General features: G+C 40.9%; 2 protein-coding genes across 2 annotated transcripts in view; both read right to left on the bottom strand.

Moving 5' to 3' along the window:
* Positions 1 to 19054: 19054 nt before the first annotated feature.
* Positions 19055 to 21921, bottom strand: LOC106012510 (the record flags this gene model as incomplete). Its single annotated transcript, XM_013085639.2, is given in 2 exon segments — positions 19055 to 20447; positions 21611 to 21921. Coding segments are annotated over 2 exon segments (555 nt in total). The 3' UTR covers positions 19055 to 20189.
* Positions 21922 to 22178: 257 nt separating this feature from the next.
* The window catches only part of LOC101853714 (fibroblast growth factor receptor substrate 3), a 5043-nt gene continuing 5018 nt past the window's right edge, over positions 22179 to 22203 (bottom strand). Inside the window, exon 5 of the mRNA XM_013085637.1 lies at positions 22179 to 22201. Coding sequence (XP_012941091.1) covers positions 22179 to 22201 — 23 coding nt within the window. The remainder of the gene's footprint in view (positions 22202 to 22203) is intronic.

Raw genomic sequence — 22203 nt, 5'->3', positions numbered from 1 at the left:
GTTGTGCCTGGGGGATTTCTCCATCGTCAGTCAGTTCCTGTCGTTTTGTGGCTGGACAAAGTTAATTTGAAAATTCATATAAATGTGAGGCAGTGTGGTGGAATCAGGCTCTCGTCAATATAATCAAAGTGAAGAAACTTGCATTTTTCCGCAGGTTTGTGAATTTTTATCAAATTTTCGTTTTTTTGGCTCAACACATTTTTTATGCCCATTAAAGAATTCATTTCTGTGTGGATTTTTCTGAAAAACGTTGATTAAAGGTACAATAAATGTAAATTTTCAGTTGCCACAGACTTAAGCTAAGGAAATAACTACTCTTTGACGGCCATTTTCTCACTAATTTTACCTCAGAAAACAGGTGACCCCCACCTCCTTCATTCGCAAATATCTGGACTTGTGTTCAAGATAAATGAATATTTTACAAGTGAACAAGTTTAAGATGATACCAATAGCTCTACATGTCCAAAAATTGACGAGAGCCTGATTCCACCACGCTGCCTCACAATTTGAAAATTCAAATGTTTTCAACCCTGCTTGGCTCGTCCTGTTTGTATTGGTGTCATCATCAGGTCGTCTAGACAGTACGACGTTGCCCAATTCATTGTACACATAATGTGGTATGTAAACATTAGATAAGATTACTACTTTGGCTTTTTGTAAGAAAAAGTGAGCATTAATATGGCTCCCGTCCAAGATAAGTGTTGCCTCGCCGTGGTCCCGAGTTCGACTGATTACCTCAGCGAGTCTCTCAGACGATGTCTCTATTTTTCGCGCCGGGCTCTTGACGTCATCCAACCCTCCCCTAATTATCTAGTTCCCACAGTAAAGATAAGAGTCATGTCCCTTGACATCAGTGTTTGCGGAATATGAAGCATTACGGAGGGAAACTTGACATATCCTTGCCAGTTCCTACTCATGAGGTCATGAAACCAATCCTATAGTCCTCCCTAGGAAATAGCTTTTGTTTGTTTGTTGTTGTTGTTTTTTTGGGTGGGGGGAGTTTTTTTGGTTGTTTTTTATGTTGTTATTGTTTTGAAGTTCTTTTCAACTGTTTGAAAGTTTTTGTGGGCTAAAAATTTCTAAAGGAGGTTCTGAGACTTGAAGCTCTTGTTCCCATTTATGAGAAGGTTTGAAATGTCTTGATGAGAAACTCCAGTGTTGAGATATAAAGCCTTGTTACATCATTATACCAGTAAAATACACTTTGTTGATGCACATTGACATTTTGTTCTTGACATTGACCATATTAAAGGACTTCTCACCTTTTCATTTCCATTTTTTTAAACTTGTGGAATGTGTTAATAATAAAAGTTGCCATGTGGATGTCTTGACAAATCTAATCATTTTGTCCTTTGAATGTTTTTTACTTTAGACCAGACAAAGAACAGGCTCATTCTATCTGAAGCATAGTGTTCCATCTAGGGTAGGCCTACTGGTATAACTTGTTGCTCTCTTTCTGTTTCCTGCGTGAGGCCGCAAAGTGCCTGACCTCTGGCCTGAGCTGGACGTAGATGTTGTGGCGTAAGATGTTGTGGCGTAAGATGTTGTGGATTAAGATGTTGTGACGCAAGATGTTGTGGTGTAAGATGTTGTGGCGTAGTGGTCAGGCACTTTGCTGCCTCACGCAGGAAACAATTTCCAGTCTTGAATGGGGAGAACATTTCTATCGAGTATCTTTGTCTTTCTGCTTGGACTGGGACGTTGTTGTCCCCCTTAGCACCAGTTGGCCCTGACGACAGGCAGGGTCGGAAGCCTGCCTCTTAAATGGTCTAAATTGTGTTGATGGAGGCATAACACTTCCGGGTAAAAAAAAAAAAAAAAAAAATTTTTTTGACTTTACAACAAAACATCCACAGATCTTGTGGGATGGGATGACAAGATTTTTCGAAAGAGTTTTACGACACTTGCAACACAATAAGGTCATATTTATAAGTGAGAAGATTAGAGGTGTGTTACAAGACTGTAACAAACACAAAAAAGAAAGAGGGGAGATAAAGACCATAGATGTTGGATAGGAAAGAAAAAGCAAAGCACACCAGAGCACCTGCCACCTACCCACGGAAGACAATAAAAAAAAAAAAAAGATTGAGTAAACCTTTTAGGAGCCTTGCAACACAATTTGATCATATAACGGCCAGGCAGAAGATTAGAGGCCTCACAGGAGAGTTTAAAAAAAGTTTTAGTAGAGGTTTTACGGCACTCGCAACTGCATAAGGTCATATGAGCGCCAGAAGATTAGAGGTGTTACAAGAGAGTAACAAACATAAAAAAGAATAAGGGGAGATAAGGACGATAGATGTTTGATAGGAAAGAAGAAGCAGACCACACCAGAGCACCCGCTCTCACAGGAGAGTGCAGTAACAAACATAAAACTGAAGGAGAAGAAAAAAAAGGATAAACATTTGATAGGAAAGTAGGAAGAAATCATACCAGAACACCCACCAACCACCCACGGATGATAAATTAAAAGAGTAAAGAATTACACGATGTAACTAAAATCAACAAACGCAAGAAGACAGTCTTTATAAAACAGACGCATGGATTATTGCTTACATAATGACAGTCATTGGAGTGGAGGGGCTCTCAACTCCCATAGGATGAGTCAATCAACATAAAACAACTCGCGCACCAGTTCAGTTTCTAGCAGCAATCAACCCAGGCAATCGACATTCGCACGAAAATCTGAGAAAAAAACCAATCAAGAAAGGCCCAACCAAGCCTTCTTTAACACATCTTCGCCTCTCGGTTGCGTTCAAACAAGTTCGAGAGAATCGAGTGATTAAAGAAAAATTTTGAAAACGACTTCAGACCTAAAAAATCTATAATCTCTCACTGTCAGGCACCGTGACACGACTGAACGAGAATCACAACCACATACATTGTACGCCAGGCGACAACAGTCGTTAACCCTATCCGTATGCCCTGGGGTCATTTTGTACGCCCGCGGTTGTATTCTTCACATTTTAGAATACTTCTATTGCGAAGGTCTCTTTTTGAAAATTTCAGTATTTCTCAAAAAATCATTTTGACAGACTGCTAGGCAAAGCGTACGGATCGGATTAACAAGTAAATTTCCTCTTTGGAAAGTGGGGGCACAGAGTTCCCCACGTCGTATGGATACGATAGTAAAACACGTCGTACGGATAGGGTTAAAGACACATAACATTGGTACTTTGTAAATGTAATGTGAACAAATAGTCACCACGACACATATACAGTTGTACATGATACCGTGTATATATATAACATATCAGTTAATTAATAAAGACACATATTACATCATACATGATATCAACAGTCATAAAGACACATTGCAACATGTATCAACAGTCATAAAAGACACATACATCATACATGTATCAACAGGCACAAAGACACATACATTGTAACATTTATGTATAAAGTCATACGACATATATATTGTAACACTCATGTATAAAGTCATCATACAGATACATACATTGTAATTTATATGTATCAACTGTCATAAAGACGCTTATATACCTTATATACCTTACATACATACATACATTATGTCATACATACATGCATAGCATATCAACAGTCATAAAGTAGACACATTACAGGATATATATATATGTATATTTATATATTGCAACAAGTATCAACAATCACCGACACACTTACATAGTACATAATTGTCCACGTACCACAAATAATTGCAGATTTTATACACATACATTGTATATATAATATATATAATATATGTATATTTATTAGTCAACAACACACATCCATTGTACTTGAATCAGCAGTCATTAATCATTGAACACAGTACACACATCAAATAGTCATAGAGTGGTCAATTAATACACAGATATACAGAGTGTGTGTCGTCTAAAGGAGAAGAGTGGCTACTTTGTAGACTCGCAAGGGCAAAGATCGTACATAACAAGAGAGTTCACTCGGCCCAAAAAGTGTCCGCAGAAGGCCGTGCATTGCTTCAGATGGCCCTGCAGTCTTTCTTCTGAAGCTCTCTTCCATTTCTCCAGTAGAAGAAGAAATAGGAACAGCAGAGTTTATTTAATTTCACTTTTATTGTTTTCCACACAAGTAGGGTAACTCTGTTCGCAAAGTCCACGCTTTTTCGAAGAGGGCGCCACCGAATTTTGAGGACGCTTTTTTAATCAGCTCAAAGAGAGGAGTGAACTATCTCGTTACACATGATCTTTGGCAAGGGCCAGGAAGGATAACAACACGCGATCTTAGCCTCGTCTGGTTTGTTCAAACATTGTCTCCTTCCCCACTCATGTTATAATAATAGCTTGGCTTCCCTTTCAGCCTTTTAGTTTTGTTTGACTTCAACTACAGTTTTACGGCACTTGTAACAAAAATTATGCGGCTATATATTAGTGCTAAAGATTAGAGGCGTTACAAGAGAATAACAAACTGGAAAAAGGAGAGATAAGGTGATAGACATTTGATATGAAAGTAGGCCTATATACTATTTAAGATTTAATTTGTAAAATTGCAAATACCAAAAAAGATCAAGGTCTATCATGATAAAAACATACTAGAGAGAGAAAGAGAGAGAGAGGATAGACAGAAAGAGAGAGAAAGATAGAGAGACAGACAAAGAGAAAGACAAAGAGAGAGAGAGAGAGAGAGAGAGAAAGACAAAAGAGAGAGAGAGAGAGAAAGACAAAAGAGAGAGAGAGAGAGAAACAAGCAGCAACGAGGAGATTAGCAGAAATAGTTTGAAATAAATTGAACAGAACCAGTAACATGCCGCATGTCCTGGACACAAACTCAAAGCCACACAAACACACACGCATGAACACTAGCACACGTGGCACATTTCTCTCTCTATTGCCGTAACGAATAAAAACGCACAACCATGACATAACCATGACACACCCATGGCACAACCATGACACAACCATGAGACGCCAAAGTCACAATCCACACATCCTCTGCACAAAATCTCACCTTTGTCCATACAACAGATCCATAGAAATCAGATGGGACGTACATGACAGTAATATATGACACTTAAGTAAAATCGAAGCTCAGATCATCAACAAACTCCATTAAAAAAAAAAAAAGAAAAAAGATATCTACAATAGAAGATGGATACAAAAAAACCCAAAAGATTGTCGTGTAAAAATCAAAAGCTCACTAAGATCATTAGACTGGGACTTGTAGACAGGCAGGGGCTGCGTGGGAAGCCAGTCGGGGGGGGGAATAAAACGATGTAACGCGCGAGACAAATATCCCGCGTACAAACGAACACACTGTGGATAGATTCCGACCGGGCCAGAGCTTTACTGGATAGTTTAGTTTTAGTAACAGTTTTACGGCACTTGCAACACAATAAGGTCATATATATAAGTGCCAAAGATTAGAGGTGTTACAAGAGAGCAACAACAAACACAAAAAAAGGAGGAGGGAAGACAAGGACGATAGATGTTCGATAGGAAAGAAGGAGCAAACCACACCAGAGCACCCGCCAATCACCCACCTTTACTGGATAGCAAGGAGAAGGAACGATAGACCCAGGACCTGTACATTGCTGGAGAAGACAAACACATTCATTGCTTAATTTTTGCTTTGGTAGGCAGTATGTCCATGAATGACCGCGGTCAATGGGTGATGAAATAATGAAACGCTGATCTAGACCTGACTGGTTTGTCGTTTGTTTAAATAAAAGACTAGCACATCCACACAATAATAATGGTCATAGAGTAGTAGCCTACAAAGAAGAAGCAAGACAGACAGTCAGACAAGAACAACAGAGGGAGAGAGAAAAGAAGCAGTAGTAGGACCTACCAGTGGTGCCCACCAACCAACCATTCACAGGTCTGGCAGGTGCCAGGCAACAACATTTTACTTTTTCACAACCAACATAGAGGTGATCTTGCGGTCAACTCTAGAGGGACATTAAACACTGGAAAAGAAAGTGAAAGTTCCAAAGATAAAATGTTAAAATAGGCTAGATTCGACACTATGACCTACAGCATATATACAGATTCACAATGATTGCCATGTGGTGAAGAGATAGTAGTCTACAGCTCTTTTCTCTGTGCCATCAGGTGTAGAGATAGAACATCTCTTTTCTCTGTGCCATCAGGTGTAGAGATAGAACATCTCTTTTCTCTGTGCCATCAGGTGTAGAGATAGAACATCTCTTTTCTCTGTGCCATCAGGTGTAGAGATAGAACATCTCTTTTCTCTGTGCCATCAGGTGTAGAGATAGAACATCTCTTTTCTCTGAGCCATCAGGTGCAGAGATAGAACATCTCTTTTCTCTGTGACATCAGGTGTAGAGATAGAACATCTCTTTTCTCTGTGCCATCAGGTGCAGAGATAGAACATCTCCTTTCTCTGTGCCATCAGGTGTAGAGATAGAACATCTCTTTTCTCTGTGCCATCAGGTGCAGAGATAGAACATCTCTTTTCTCTGTGCCATCAGGTGTAGAGATAGAACATCTCTTTTCTCTGTGCCATCAGGTGCAGAGATAGAACATCTCTTTTCTCTGTGCCATCAGGTGCAGAGATAGAACATCTCTTTTCCCAAGAAAGATCTATTCAGAGGCGAGATTCCAGTCCAGCATCCATCTCTGAGAGCAGGGAGCACAAAGAAAGAACAGCCTAGATTTACCCTTTAAAAAACCTGATGAGGTCAGATAGAACCAACATTTCAAAACTCTTAAAACAAGCCATGGTTTAAAAAAACATGTGATCTAAAAATTTTAGTTTTAGTAAGCTTTTACGAAGCTTGCAACTGCATAATGACCTAAACATTCGAGGGATCGCATGCATGCATGTCTTGAGGAAGGGGGAAGGTAAGGAGGAGGGTGAATCTACTCCAGAGGAGGCAGAGGATAGGATGAAAGATGAGGAAAATAATAATCGGACGTGAGTATTGCACGGAGAACTGAGCAGGAGTCATCACATCACGGGCACAGAACATCTGTTAGTTTTAGTAAGCGTTTTCCGGCTTTTGCAACACACTATAAGGTCATATGAGCGATCACATCACGGGTACAGAACATATTTTTAGTAAGAGTTTTACGGCACTTGCAACACAATTAGGTCATATGAGCGCCAGAAGATTAGAGGTGATATAAGAGAGAAACAAACACAAAAAAGAAGGAGGGGAGATAGAGACCATAGATTTCTTATAGGAAAGAAAGAGCATCACACACGAAGATGTACAGGTACAGAACTTTACAAAGGGGGCGGGTTGTGTGTGTGTGCAAGGCGGAGCAGGCTACAGAAACACAACCGAAACTCACCACTGTCCAACAAGCGCTCATCGTTATACTACACGGACAGGACAGCGCGATCAAGAGATGAGCGCTCTGAAAGGGTGCCTGGACATCTCTTGAAGATAGTCACAGTCAGTCGCACACTGTTTTACTGTCATTACAGTTTAAACCACCGGAGAGAATGTAACAGAAACAGCTATTTGTTGGCTTGTTTGAATAAAGAGAAGCACATTGACTTGACTTGATAGTCAGATAGTGACAGCCGTTTAGTGCAATAATAAAAAAAGCAAGACAGACAGAAACAACAGAGGAAAAGAAAAGAAGTAGGACTTACCAGTCGCGCCCTCAAGCCACCCGTGAGGTCTAGCTAGCCACTGACAGTCCACAGTGTGGGTTTAGTAAGAGTTTTAACGGCACTCGCAACAACACAAAGAGGTCATCATCCCCGTGCCGAAGATTCGAACAAAGAAAGAAAGGACCAATGACGAGGACCTTAAATGTTGGATAGAAAAGAAGGAGAAAATACATTGGACCTTGTAAAGACAACTTTTACTTTACTTTTACTTTTCCGATCCAGCGGCCATTTGAGTTCTAGCCCTTCGGTCTGATGTAAAGATAACGAAACTGAGACACAGAAAAAAATTATCAGATGGCTCAAAATTACGTTACCAGTTTCCCCCATCTTTCTTCCAATCATAATCCAACCATCCAAATATCAACTGTCGTAGTCCATTTCCCTTAAACACTTTGCGGTCACATGACGCAATAATGCGGTGGTGAAAATGATCCGTTCCAGTCACCTGACGCAGTTCCGAGAAGTCCGTTACAATCACTCTCCTGGCTGGGTAACCAAATGGGGTATTTTGTACTGACGTCTGTGTGACTGCTTGCTTTAGGAGAGGTTTTACTGCACTCGCAAATGCATAAGGTCATATGAGCGCCAGAAGATTAGAGGTATTACAAGAGAGTACCAAACATAAAAAAGAAGAAGGGGAGATAAGGACGATAGATGTTTGACAGGAAAGAAGGAGCAAACCACACCAGAGCACCCGCCAACCACCCACTGTGTGACTGCAGAGTGTTAATTAAGCAAAGTCATTCTTAACAGAGTAAAGTGTTTACAAAAATACATATTGCGTATACAATTGTGATATTGCTGCATACCTCCAATCACAAGCAAAATACAAGACACGGGTAATACATATATAATGTGCTTATTCAGCGATGACAATATTACTATATAATATAATATATATATATATATATATAGACATACATGATACACTAACAAAGTCACACAATAATAACAAGAGTTCCAACCAGACGTGCCCCAATTTCAACTAACAAGCATGTTGTGCTACCGACATCCACAACCACGGACACTGACAAAAACACAGAAGACCATGAGTATTGTTTAATAATAAAGACGTCAACGTTCACAATTAATGAACACCACACAGACGTCTCACTCACTACAACCAGCACAAGACAAGAGAAGAAGAAAAAACAATTCATCTCTTTAGTTTTTGTTTTAGTAGAGGTTTTACGGCACTCGCAACTGCATAAGGTCATATGAGCGCCAGAAGATTAGAGCTGTTACAAGAGAGTAACAAACATAAAAAAGAAGAAGGGGAAATAAGGACAATAGATGTTTGATTGGACAGAAGAAGCAAACCACAGCTATACATATATATATATATAAATATATATATAAATATATATATATATATATAAATATATATATATATATATATAAATATATATATATATATATAAATATATATATAAATATATATATATATATATAAATATATATATAAATATATATACATATACATAGTCCAGCACATATAACTTGGTAAATGATTGTAGGCCTACAATATATATGTGAGGCAGCGTGGTGAAATCAGGCGCTCGTCAAAACAATGAAACAAAAGAAGACAGCATTGTTCTGAGCATTGAGCGAATTTGTTCAAATGTTCTATTCTTGGCACAACACTTCTTATGTCCCTTTAAAATTTATGCATTTCTGAGTCGATGTTACCGAAAAACGTTCATTAAAGGCACGAAAAATGAAAATTTCCAGTTTCCAAAGACTCTCAAGCTTTGGAAGTGACCACACTTTGGCAGTCATTTTTTCGCTAATTTTACCCCTCACACCAGGCGACCTCACCACCCTCCATTGCAAATATCTCGACTTCCATTCAAGATAGATGAGAGTATTTTTTGGGGGGGTAAACGCAAGACAAATAAACAAGCTTTAAGATATTAATTATAACTCCACATGCCCAAAAATTGACGAGCCCCTGATTCCACCGTGTCGTGACACATATTTGTTTCACCCCCCCACAGACACAATTTAGGTCACTTAGGAAGTAGATACATGATCCCAGCAGAAAGTCCCAGATACTCAATAATAAAACAAGACTCCCCATTGCAGGAATCAAACTCATGTCTTTTGCGTGCAGTGGCAAAGACCCTATCTACTACACCAGCCGATGGAAAAAACTTCAGATTGTGTAGTATCAATTAAAGAATGTCTCCCGAACCCTGCTTATCAAAATTGAAAACAAAAAACAAAAAACAAACAAAAACAACCAAAAAAAACCCCAAAAACAAAAAAACCCCAGGAAAATTCAGGATAATATAACAGTTCCGAACTTTTCTAGAAATCTATTTGGGGAAGAGCAAAAAGATGAACAGAAAGTACTGTTATAATGCAAAATGATGACCAGAAGAACAAGACACAGTACTAGAGCTGAGCACGACAATGAAAATAAAGATGAGGGAGAATGAAAGAGGGAGAATGAGAGAGAGAGAGAGAGAGAGAGAGAGAGAGAGAGAGAGAGAGAGAGAGAGAGAGAGAGAGAGAAGAAGAAAGAAAACTTAATTGCTGTCAACAGGGTTGGGTTGATTTAAATCAGTTGATTTTTTAAATCTAGATCTAAATCAACTTGATTTTTAAAATAAAAATCAGTGATTTAAATCACTTTTAAAATTTTTTATTTTTATTCAGTTTTTACATATTTCAACATTCAGAATTCCTTTCCTTGGATTCATAAAACAGATATAAGGTTTAGTAGACTAATATAATCATGCTAAAAAGTCTGCTTTGCCCCCTTTCACTGTAAAATAATACAGTATTCAATTTACTGTTTTTCCATAATTGAAATCAGAGCAGGGTTGATTTTTAAAAATAAAAATCAGTGATTTAAATCACTTTTTTAAAAATGTATTCAGTTTTTACATATTTAAACATTCAGAATTCCTTTCCTTGGTTTTATTAAACAGATATAAGGTATAGTAGACTAATATAATCATGCTTATAAGTCTGCTTTCCCCCCTGTCCCTGTCAAATAATACAGTTTTCAATGTACTTTTTTTTCATCATTGAAAACCAGGGTTGGGTTGATTTAAATCAGTTGATTTTTTAAATTTAAATCAACTTGATTTTAAAAATAATACTCAGTGATTTAAATGTCTTTAAAAAAATGTATTCTGTTTTTACGTCTTTAAGCATTCAGAATTCCTTTCCTTGGTTTTATAAAACAGATATAAGATTTAGTAGACTAAAATAATCATGCTTAAAAGTCTGCTTCCCCTCCCTGTCACTGTAAGTAGTAAAATAATTCAGCATTCAATTTACTTTTTTTCATAATTGAAATTAGCATTTTCTTTTTCTTTTTAGACAAACATAAGCGGGCACACACACACACACACACACACTGTAATAAAATGCAAGTTTATCTATGCATAATTACCCAACCCCCTCTCCTTTTAGACTGACATTTTCTTAATTTTTTGTCTGTATCCATAATTCACTGATATATAGCAGATTAAGGCTTTCTTTTGCGGTTGCTTAAATTAATCATTAGTTAAAATAAAGACAATGCATTCTGCACTAAAAGAACATACTTTTAGCCACCAAAAATCCCAAACTGTGTCGACATTCCAAAAAAAAAAAAAAAAATCCAATTTAAATTTTAAAAATCTGATTAAAAATGTTAAAATCGATTTTTAAAATTTTTTATTTCTAAAATTTAAAAAATAACCAATCCTGGCTGTCAAAATTGTTTTACATCACAAAACTATAAAGTTTTAGTAGAGCAGGTTTTACAGCGTTCGCAACTGCATAAGGTCATATGAGTGCCAGAAGATTAGAGGTGTCACAAGAGAGTAACAAACATAAAAAAGAAGAAGGGGAGATAAGGACGATAGATGTTTGACAGGAAAGAAGAAGCAAACCACACCAGAGCACCCGCCAACCACCGAGACAAAACCATAAAATCAACGACAGTAAATCTAGTTCAATAATAAAAGACAATACAAAAATTGGAAACATCCCTCAACAACGCCAGGTCCGTGTGGAAAAGTCTAAAACTCCCCACTCACTCGCAGGAAAAAAGCAATTATGTAATTTTTGTATTGCACGAGGTTGATTGCCAGAACAACACACGTACACACACACACATACATACACGCACGTGCGCACACACACACACATACACGCACGTGCACACACACACATACACGCACACACACACATACGTGCACACACACACATACACGCAAGTGCACACACATAGTGATGAGGTCTAGATGAGAAAATGACTGGAATATCAACAGGCAACTGACTAGATGTCACTAGATGAGGGGGCACACTTTGGAAAGGTTGCTCTTGTGTGTGCGGAGAAAGAGAGAGAGAGAGAGAGAGGGAGAGAGAGTGTGTGTGTGTGAGAGAGAGAGAGAGAGAGAGAGAGAGAAAGAGAGCAAGGGAGAGAGAGAGAGAGAGAGAGGGAGAGAGAGAGAGAGAGAGAGAGGGAGAGAGAGAGAGAGAGAGAGTGTGAGAGAGAGAGAGAGAGAGAGAGAGAGAGAGAGAGAGAGAGGGAGAAAAAGAAAGAGAGAGAGAGTGTGAGAGAGAGAGAGAGAAAGAGAGAGAGAGAGAGAGAGAGAGAGAGAGAGAGAGAAAAAGAGAGAGAGAGAGAGCGTGAGAGAGAGAGAGAGAGAGAAAGAGAGAGAGAGAGCAAGGGAGAGAGAGAGAGAGACAGAGAATGAGAGAGAGAAAGAATGAGAGAGAGTGAGAGAGAGAGCAAGCCAGAGAGAGAGAGAGGGAGAGAGAGAGAAAGAGAGAGAGAGAGAGAGATAGAAAGAGAAAGAGAGAGAGAGAGAGCCAGCAAGAGAAGGGAGAGAGAGAGAGAAAGAGAGAGAAAGGGGGGCTTAGCTGAACCAGAGCTGGGTAAACTAATTCCCTGTCACTGAGATATTAATTAAAACAGACCACTTGACCACCACAGCTTTTACCTGACACCCCACCCTCAATGCCAACGCCCAAATAGAACAATTTGTGGTACACAACCTCCAAGCTAGGCGTTAAACAATAAAAACTAGTACTGGTACGGAGAATGCCATGGGGGGAAAAAAACAGGAGATAGAAGATATTATACATCGCTGGCTGGGTGCAAGAACCCTACAAGTGCCAATTTGCAAATTGGCACTTGTAGGGTTCTTCCACCCAACCAGCGATATATGTGTGTGTTTATATAATATAGTTAAAAAGATGACTTATGAGATATTACGTGGGAGTGGGAACTGGAAGATGCAAATTGTCAAATAACACCAAACTGTTCTTACAATGGCTGGGACTCAACGACACAAAGCTCTCAAGTGACAACAGAGTCACAACCACAACACACGCACACGCTGCGACACAAAAAAAACCACACTCACGTACATGTTGCGACACACACACACAACACACGCACACACTGCGACATAAGCATAGTACAAACAACACATCCGATTTTGTTTTTGGAAGAGGTTTTACGGCGCTCGCAACTGCATAAAAGGTCATATGAGTGCCAGAAGATTAGAGTTGTTACAAGAGAGTAACAAACATAAAAAAGAAGAAGGGGAGATAAGGACGATAGCTGTTAGATAGGAGGAAAGAAGAAGCAAACCACACCAGGGCACCCGCCAACCACCCACACACATCTGATGAGACACACACACCACAAACGCTCAACAAATGTGACCCGGGACGCAGCCACGACAAAAAAACAACAACACAGGACAATTATTATACAAAGTGCGGTACAGTACTTCACTAAGAACAAGGAAAACTTGACATTTATAAGGAAGCGCATCAATCAAATACATTGGTCAGAACATGGCAGTAAAGGGACTATTAACATATTAACATTCGACCAAAAAAACCTTTCTGGATGAATCAATCCTTGACTGAAATGACTTCAAGTTGGATACACATTGCAATTTTTGATTGAAATGACAAAATAAATGAGCAGAATGAGCAATTTTTTGACAATAATAACAGAGCGGGTGTCTTCGATTGAGAATACAACAAAATTCATAACAAAATTTAATGCAACTGTCTTTGACAAAAGAACAGAAAATGGAAGAACAATCAATCTTTTGACTTTGATAAAAATGACAAAATAATTTCTTTAAAATCTTTGACTGAAAAAAAAAAAAAAACTACATGGGTGGAAAAATCTTTCACTGAGATGATAATGTTGGCAAGACAATTCTTGATTTTTGTGACTTGAGTGGATGAAACGACCTTCGATAAAAAAAATTGACTGAGTGGAAGTACAAAACTGATGATTTTTGATTAAAACCACTGTGTGGATCAAGCAATCTTTGATTGAAATCGCAGCTGAAGGAGCAATCTCTACAGTAGAAATGAAGAAATGAATAAAGCGATACTTTGACTGCGATGACTATGCATGTGTGAATAAAAACGATCAAATCTATGCGATGAATGACGAAGTACAAAATCAGGATGACATTATAACTATTGCCCCTTCATGGAAGTTCTTTGCACGACCCCTGTAGCAAAATATCAACAACACGAACACCAGGTGGAGCTGTAGCCGCATCCGTTTTTTTAAGTCTTTGTGGGGGGTACGCCCACATCGCAAACACTCTGAGAACTACCATACATAACATAAACAGACATGTTCCCACATCGCAAACACTCCGAGAACTGCCATACAACAGACATGTTCCCACATCGCCAAACACTCTAAGAACTACCATACATATCAGAAATATGTTCCCACATCGTACAAATATGTGGAGCAACGTGGTGAAATCAGGCGCTCGTCAAAATAACGAACTCATAGAAACAGGCATTTTCTCGCTAATTTCACCACTGAAACCAGGCGACCTGACTTTCTTCAACTTCAAATATCTTGAGTTCTATTCAAGATAAATTGATATTTATTTAATTAGAAGCAAGGCAATTTATAAATCAGCTTTCAGATGATACCAGTAACTCCACATGCCCAAAAATTGACAAGCGCCTGGTTTCACCGCGTTGTGACATATGTTCCCATAAAACACTCGGACAACTACAACACACACCAAACATCCACCTACATCGCAAACTCTCTGAGAACTACAACACACACCAAACATCCGCCTACATCGCAAACTCTCTGACAACTACAAGACACACCAAACATCCGCCTACATCGCAAACTCTCTCAGAACTACAACACACACCAAACATCCGCCTACATTGCAAACTCTCTCAGAACTACAACACACACCAAACATCCGCCTACATCGCAAACACTCGGACAACTACAACACACAACACTGAAGCTTTCAGCACCCAGGGCATCAACACCACAAAAGTTTATTTTACAGGGACGGAAAAAATGGTCTGACTCTACCTCTTTTACTTGCACAATTTTTGAAAATTTAATAAATATGAGAACATTTTCAGCACAGAACTTTCACTTCTTAGGGGAAAATTGCACATTGTTTTAATGTTCCGGGTAGAAATTTCCAAAAAGCATTTCAGGATATCTGTACTCTTCATTTTAAAAACCAAGATCATTCATAATCGACAAAGAGGAATTAAAAAAAAAAAGTATAACTTCAAAGATGAAGGCAAACAGGCTTCTTTCCCACAGCAGATCAGGGAATTTCAAAACTTCTTTTGCCCATATCATACGTGCGTAAGGGACAAAGCTCAGATACACGATACACTACACTCGCAATTGCCAAATAAGACGAGTATTTAAAAAATAAACACCACCATGGAATTCTCTAGATAAATCTTTGGAGATGGTTGTTTTGTTTTGTTTTCAACGAAAGGAGAAAAGGTTGGGAAAAAAAAAAGTAGCATCTGGAATCAGGAGATTGTCACTTTAACCTCTACATCGACTAGATCCTATACACCTAAGCAAAAGTACCACCTTATCTTCAACACAAAAAACCCCCACAACATATATAAGCATCGAAGCAAAAAAAAAAACCCTCAAAGTGCTCAGACAGCTTAAAAAAACAATAAAACAACTATTATGAAGAAAGGCGTCAGACAAGGGTAATAATAACACACAGTAATTTTCATTGTTCTGATGAGCATTCCTCCATCTCACTGTCACTGAATGTACACCTCTCAGGCCACGCTCCACATTTGATTGATTAGTCAAGGAAGCTCCACTATTATTACTATACACACACAGTACGGTACTTCATTCATCATCATTCAGTCCTGGAAGATTGTCCACGTACATGTCATGCATTTTTCTACCTCAGTTTTTAGTAACAGTTTTACTGCACTTGCAACACAATACAACGTCATGTAAGTGCCGAAGATTAGAGGTGTGTTACAAGAGAGTAACAAACACAAAATAGAAGGAGGGGAGATAAGGACGATAGATGTTTGAAAGGAAAGAAGGAGCAAATCACACCAGACCACTCATCAACCACCAACTTGTATCTCAGCCAACACGAGAATCCTCCCATCAGATATCGATGCCTTTTACACATTATTCACACCCATCGAGGATAAGAGATAGCCGTGACCTGTGACCTTTTAGCCTAAAGCGCAATACGGATGGAACTAGCATATGTAATATGAAAAAATATATATTAAAAAATCAACAGAGGGATAGCACACAAAGAGAATAACAACAAAAAGTTAGAAACGATTACAAACAGAAACAGCAAAGAGATAGTAAAGACAGACAGAAACAACATAGGGATATGAAAGAGACGAGAGAAGCAACAGAGGGAGAGTAAAAACAAAGAGCAATAGCAGAAAGATCTTTAAAAACCCTGACAGAAGCAACAACGGGAAAATACAGACAGACAGAGACAATAGTGGGGAAATACAGACAGACAGAGACAATAGTGGGGAAATACAGACAGACAGAGACAATAGTGGGGAAATACAGACAGACAGAGACAATAGTGGGGAAATACAGACAGACAGACAGACAATAGTGGGGAAATACAGACAGACAGACAGAAACAACAACGGGAAAATACAGACAGACAGACAGAAACAACAACGGGAAAATACAGACAGACAGACAGAAACAACAATGGGAAAATACAGACAGATAATCCAAACAAAAAGAAAAAGAGATCTTAAAGAAACACATATATATATATAATAAGAGCAAAAAAAGCAAAAAAGAGAAGCTAATTTTTTCCTCCTGAATTAGTACCCAAGGAAGACAAGACAGTCCCTGAAAACAGGTAATCTCGACTTCCAGGGACCAGCAGAAATTGTTCCCGTTCCTAACACCCCCCCCCCCCCCCCCCTCTTGGCCGAGCTCTTGCTCTCAAGCGCCCATAGAGGGCAGCAGCAGGGTATGATAAGGGACACACATTCGCACGCACGGAAACATTTGGACATTCTACACCAACAACCTCACACTGTATACATTTGCCCCACAGGAGAGAGCATTATCATGGTCAGAGTACAAGGCACAAACACCACCGAAATTCAACGACCTTGACATGACCGAGAGAGAGAGAGCGTGTCGGGGACGGACACAGGCATGCTTCCACTGACACCTCAAACTTGTATAAAAGGGACCCCCCCCCCCCCCCCTAAAAAAACATGGCACTGAAACTGAAGTAAAAAGACATTTTTTATAGAGGGTCTGAAAAACTTGTAGTTGGACCTCCTCCTCTTCCCTCCTTTCTGGAAAAAAAAAAAAAAAAAAATCCATTTAACTTTTCATCCCCAGTTCTTTAAACACTAGAGTCCGAAAAGCGGTTGTAAAGAAAAGTTACCTTGCTGCATTTTGGGGGGGGGCATATTATTCCCATCTTGTTAAAATAAAACTCTTTTTTTTTATAGTAGAGGGTTTTACAGCGCTCATAACTGCATAAGGTCATATGAGCGCCAAGGGGTGGATGTCAACAGAGAAGTCTTTACAGGGAATCAGACTTAGACTGCTCACCTCTCTAGCTTCAACAGCACAAGGTCTGCTTCGACTATCAAGGCGCCCTGGAAAAATAGCAGGTCACAAGAGAGTGACAAACATACAAAAGAAGTAGAGAAAAATGACAATAGTAAGGATCAGGAAAGAAAAAGCAGCAGTTCCCTGTTGTAGATCAGGCACACTTATGAGCGTGACATGAGTCAGCCAATTTAAAATTCTACTATGCTTGAACAAGAAACGTCCCCCCTTTGGGAATGGCCTAAAGACACTACAGTCAGTGGCACTGCCCCGGGGGGTATATAAAACTCTGGTCCACGGTAACAAAACATACCCTCCCAAAAAAATCAGGTAACTATGCTGTACTCCCGTGACCTAAAACTTCAAGGGTATGAAAAAGTCTTGGAGGCCGCCTGTCTCCGTCCCCAACTAAAGAGTCTTGTTCCATTTGGTTCCACCCCAAGGCACGTCTTACACACATCACCACTACCAGTGACACCAAAGCCCGCCCACCACAGGTCATCACGCCTCCCCTGGCATTCTCCACCTCAGAACAGTATCAATAACTTCAACACAAGCCACCGAGGAGGAGACAACGAAATAACCGAGGCCTGTCGTAGACGCTGCCGGACCATTGCCCACACCCTCCCCATGAAGAGTACTACTGTAGACCGTGGTGTCATGCAGACGTCAGACGTTGCTGGAGAAATTTCAGCAAGCCACACATCAACACAAATTGTAACCGATTACCACCCAGTGTGTAACTGACAACCACCCCTTTCAAAACAAGGTGTAACTGATTACCACCCACAATCAACATAGTGTGTAACTGACTATCATCCCCATCTACACAGTGTGTAACTGACTATCATCCCCATCTACAACACAGTGTGTAACTATCATCCCCATCTACAACACAGTGTGTAACTATCATCCTCATCTACAACACAGTGTGTAACTGACTATCATCCCCATCTACACAACGTGTAACTGACTATCATCCCCATCAACAACAGTGTGTAACTATCATCCCCATCTAAACAATGTGTAATTGACTATCATCCCCATCTACACAACGTGTAACTGACTATCATCCCCATCTACACAACGTGTAACTGACTATCATCCCCATCAACAACAGTGTGTAACTATCATCCCCATCTAAACAATGTGTAATTGACTATCATCCCCATCTACACAACGTGTAACTGACTATCATCCCCATCAACAACACAATGTGTAACTGACTATCATCCCCATCAACAACACAATGTGCAACTGACTATCATCCCCATCAACAACACAGTGTGTAACTGACTATCATCCCCATCTACAACACAATGTGCAACCGACTATCATCCCCATCTACAACACAGTGTGTAACTGACTATCATCCCCATTAACAACACAATGTGTAACTGACTATCACCCTACCTACACACAGTGTAACAACCACCCCCTATCAACACAATATAAATCATTCAAGAGGCAGGCTTCTTTGACCCCACCTCTCAGCAGGCCCCCCACACACGTTGCGTAGGATTCATGATCTCAACAGACACTCCGAAACGTATCTCCTCCAAGAGGGAATCGACCTCATATTTTGTTCTTTTGTTTTTTGTTATTTTCGCCCGTAGGGGCAGAGAGACTAACCATGACTGCACAACATCACCGGATGCACACTGTGCTGCAGCAGAGGAGCGATATTGCTTGTCCCTTTTGGCAATTTGCGAGACACGGTTCACGTCTCAGAACACGTAGTTATAACACATTTTGGCAAGTAGTAATCTCAATACATTTCTGGCAGTGTGATTGTCTCCGAGAATAAGTAACAAGCTTTCCGGTTGTGCTGCGCACCAAACTTTCAACAACAAAACTGTCAAGTCATCAGATCCGACATCCGAGAGCACCAGACGTATCCGAGCAAGGTCACATATCGCTGACACGATGAAAGAAAACGTCGCTCGTCACGGCTGAACCGAGGAGGGACCGCCACACACGACACGCCACGCCCTGCGTACCAACACCGCAGACGACAACACGCTCCACCATGACAAGCAACGGTCTGACACACCTCGTCAGTGATGTCATTCACATCACAGCGACACACACGCGAGACACGAGCACATTAAGGATTACAACAGGCAGCTGTCAACGACACACATCACTGGGTATAAACAGTCTGCAACTCCGACACACGGACATCTGTCAATACAGGCACTGTCGCCGCACTCTGCTCTGAGCCAGATGGAAGGAAGGAGCACGCCCTGTGCCAGACAGATGAAAGGAGCACGCCCTGTGCCAGACAGATGAAAGGAGCACACCCTGTTTCAGAAGGAAGGAGCACACCCTGTGCCAGACAGATGAAAGGAGCACTCCCTGCGCCAGACAGATGAAAGGAGCACTCCCTGTGCCAGACGAACGAAGCAGCCTAGTGCCAGACAGAAGGAGCACGTCCAGTGTCAGATAGAAGGAAGGATCCCGCCCTGATTCCGAGGTCAGGGCATATTGCTGTTTCGGATGTCAGGACATGGAGTATGTCGCTGTTTCGGACGTCGTCAGGGCATGTCGCTGTTTCCCAGGTCAGGGCATGTCGCTGTTTCGAAGGTCAGGGTGTGTCGCTGTTTCCCGCGTCGTCAGGGCATGTTGTAGTTTCTGATGTCGTCAGGGCATGTCCCAGTTTCTGATGTCATCAGGGCATGTCGCTAGTTTCCAAGGTCGTCAGGGCATGTCGCTGTTTCCAAGGTCGTCAGGGCATGTCGCTGATAGTGCTGTTGTGTCTCGTCTTCCTCCCGCCCTCCTCCTCCATGGTCACTGGCCGTGTGGCGTTGGACAAGGCTGCCGTGCGGTTGAAGTCGATCATGGCGTAGCTCTCGCGCTTCTTGCTGGGTGACTCGGGCAGGGAGACCCCGCTGGTCGGGGAGGTGGGCGACTGGTTGCTCAGACTGGCCGGAGCCCCTACCCCCTCCTGGCCCGGGTTCTGGTGGTCTATCACGATGTAGTTGGCCTGGCGGGAGGAGATACAGGGTCAGTTTTGTCTGAGTTTGTTTTAGTAAGGTTTTACGGCACTTGCAACACAATATGGTCATATAAGTGCCGAAGATAAGAGGTATTACAAGAGAGTAACAAACACAAAAAAGAAGTTTAGTTTCAATAAGAGGTTTACGGCATGTGCAATACAATAACGTCATATAAGAGCCGAAGATTAGAGGGGTTACAAGAGAGTAACAAGCATAAAAAAAAGAAAGGACGATAGATATTAGACAGGAAAGAAGGAGCAAACGACACCAGAGCACCGGCCGACCACCCACACAGAGTGTCAGGAAAGTGGAATAGTATACCTGGCAGGAGGAGATACAGCGTCATTTTTGTTTGAGTTTCAGTAAACCCAAGCATATCAATATATTAATTGTCACAAAATGTCTGGAAAGTGAAAGTGGAATAGTTTACCAGGCAGGAGATACAGTGTCAGTTTTAATTTCAGTAAGTGTTTTACGGTACTTGCAACACAATAAGGTCATACAAGTGCCGAAGATTAGAGGTGTTACAAGAGAGTAGCAAACACAAAAAAGGAGGGGAGATAAAGAGGATAGATGTTTTAGTTTTAGTAAGAGTTTTTACGGCACTTGCAAATAAAGATTAAAGGTGTTACAAGAGAGTAATAAGAACAAAACAGGAGGAGGATAGATAAGGACGATAGATGTTTCATAGGAAAGAAGGAGCAAACCACACCAGAGCACCCGCCAACCACCCATTGTCAGTTTGAGTTTGAGTAAACACAAGCATATCAATACATTAACTGTCAGAGAGTGTCTGGAAAGTGGAATAGTTTACCTGGTAGGAGATAGAGTATTAGTTTTAATTTTAGTAAGTCTTTTACATCACTTGCAACACAATAAGTGCCAAAGATCAGAAGTGTTACAAGAGAGTAACGTACACAAAAAAGAAGGAGAGACAAGGATGACAGACGTTTGATAGGAAAGTAGGAGCAAACCACACCAGAGCACCCGCCAACTACCAACAAAGTATGTAAGTCTGTGTGCCGGTATGTCTGTGTGCATGTGAGTGCATGTATGTGCATATATGTGTGTGTATGTGAGCGTGTGCGTGCATGTGTATACAAATAAACACCCAAGTTTATTTTTGCGACCTCAACGGCCTCCCACTCACCTGTCTGTTTCCCCTGGCCGCTCGTGGCGGTTCAAACGCCAGGTAGGCGCAGTTTGTCGCGGGGCCGGCCACCACCTCGTGGGTCGGGGGGAGGACTGCGTCTAGCGGGGGCATGGCGGCCGACGAGGTTGGTATGGTGGGGGCCGCCGCGGCTCCCATTCCCTCCTCGATGGCGACGTTCACGTAGTTGAGGCAGGCCATGTTCTCCGCGGCCGTGTCTGTCAGGAAGACGTCGGAATCTGTCGACTGCAGCACGGAGTCGTCGTCCTGCGAGGCGCCGCCCAGATCGCTGGGCATGGACAGACGGTAATCTGGGAGGGAGGGGGGGAGAGACACTTAGCATAACATTCTTTCAAAAACACGCACAAGAGCCATAAAAAGTTTAGTTTTAGTTGAGGTTTTACGGCGCTCACAACTGCATAAGGTCATATGAGCGCCAGAAGATTAGAGGTGTTACAAGAGAGTCTTCTTCTTCTTCTATCCCGTGGTTGGGGTAACCGTTGGGGAACCACTGCATCTGATAACCAGCTCTCGCCATCTATTTTTATCCTCTGCTCTCCTCAGATTGTCACCCATCGTCTTTCCTGTCCACT

This window comes from Aplysia californica, unplaced genomic scaffold (assembly GCF_000002075.1).
Source record: "Aplysia californica isolate F4 #8 unplaced genomic scaffold, AplCal3.0 scaffold00393, whole genome shotgun sequence".
Taxonomy (NCBI): Eukaryota; Metazoa; Mollusca; class Gastropoda; order Aplysiida; family Aplysiidae; genus Aplysia; species Aplysia californica.
Note: the sequence above shows the minus strand (reverse complement) of the source record. Positions and strands in the feature narration are given on the sequence as shown.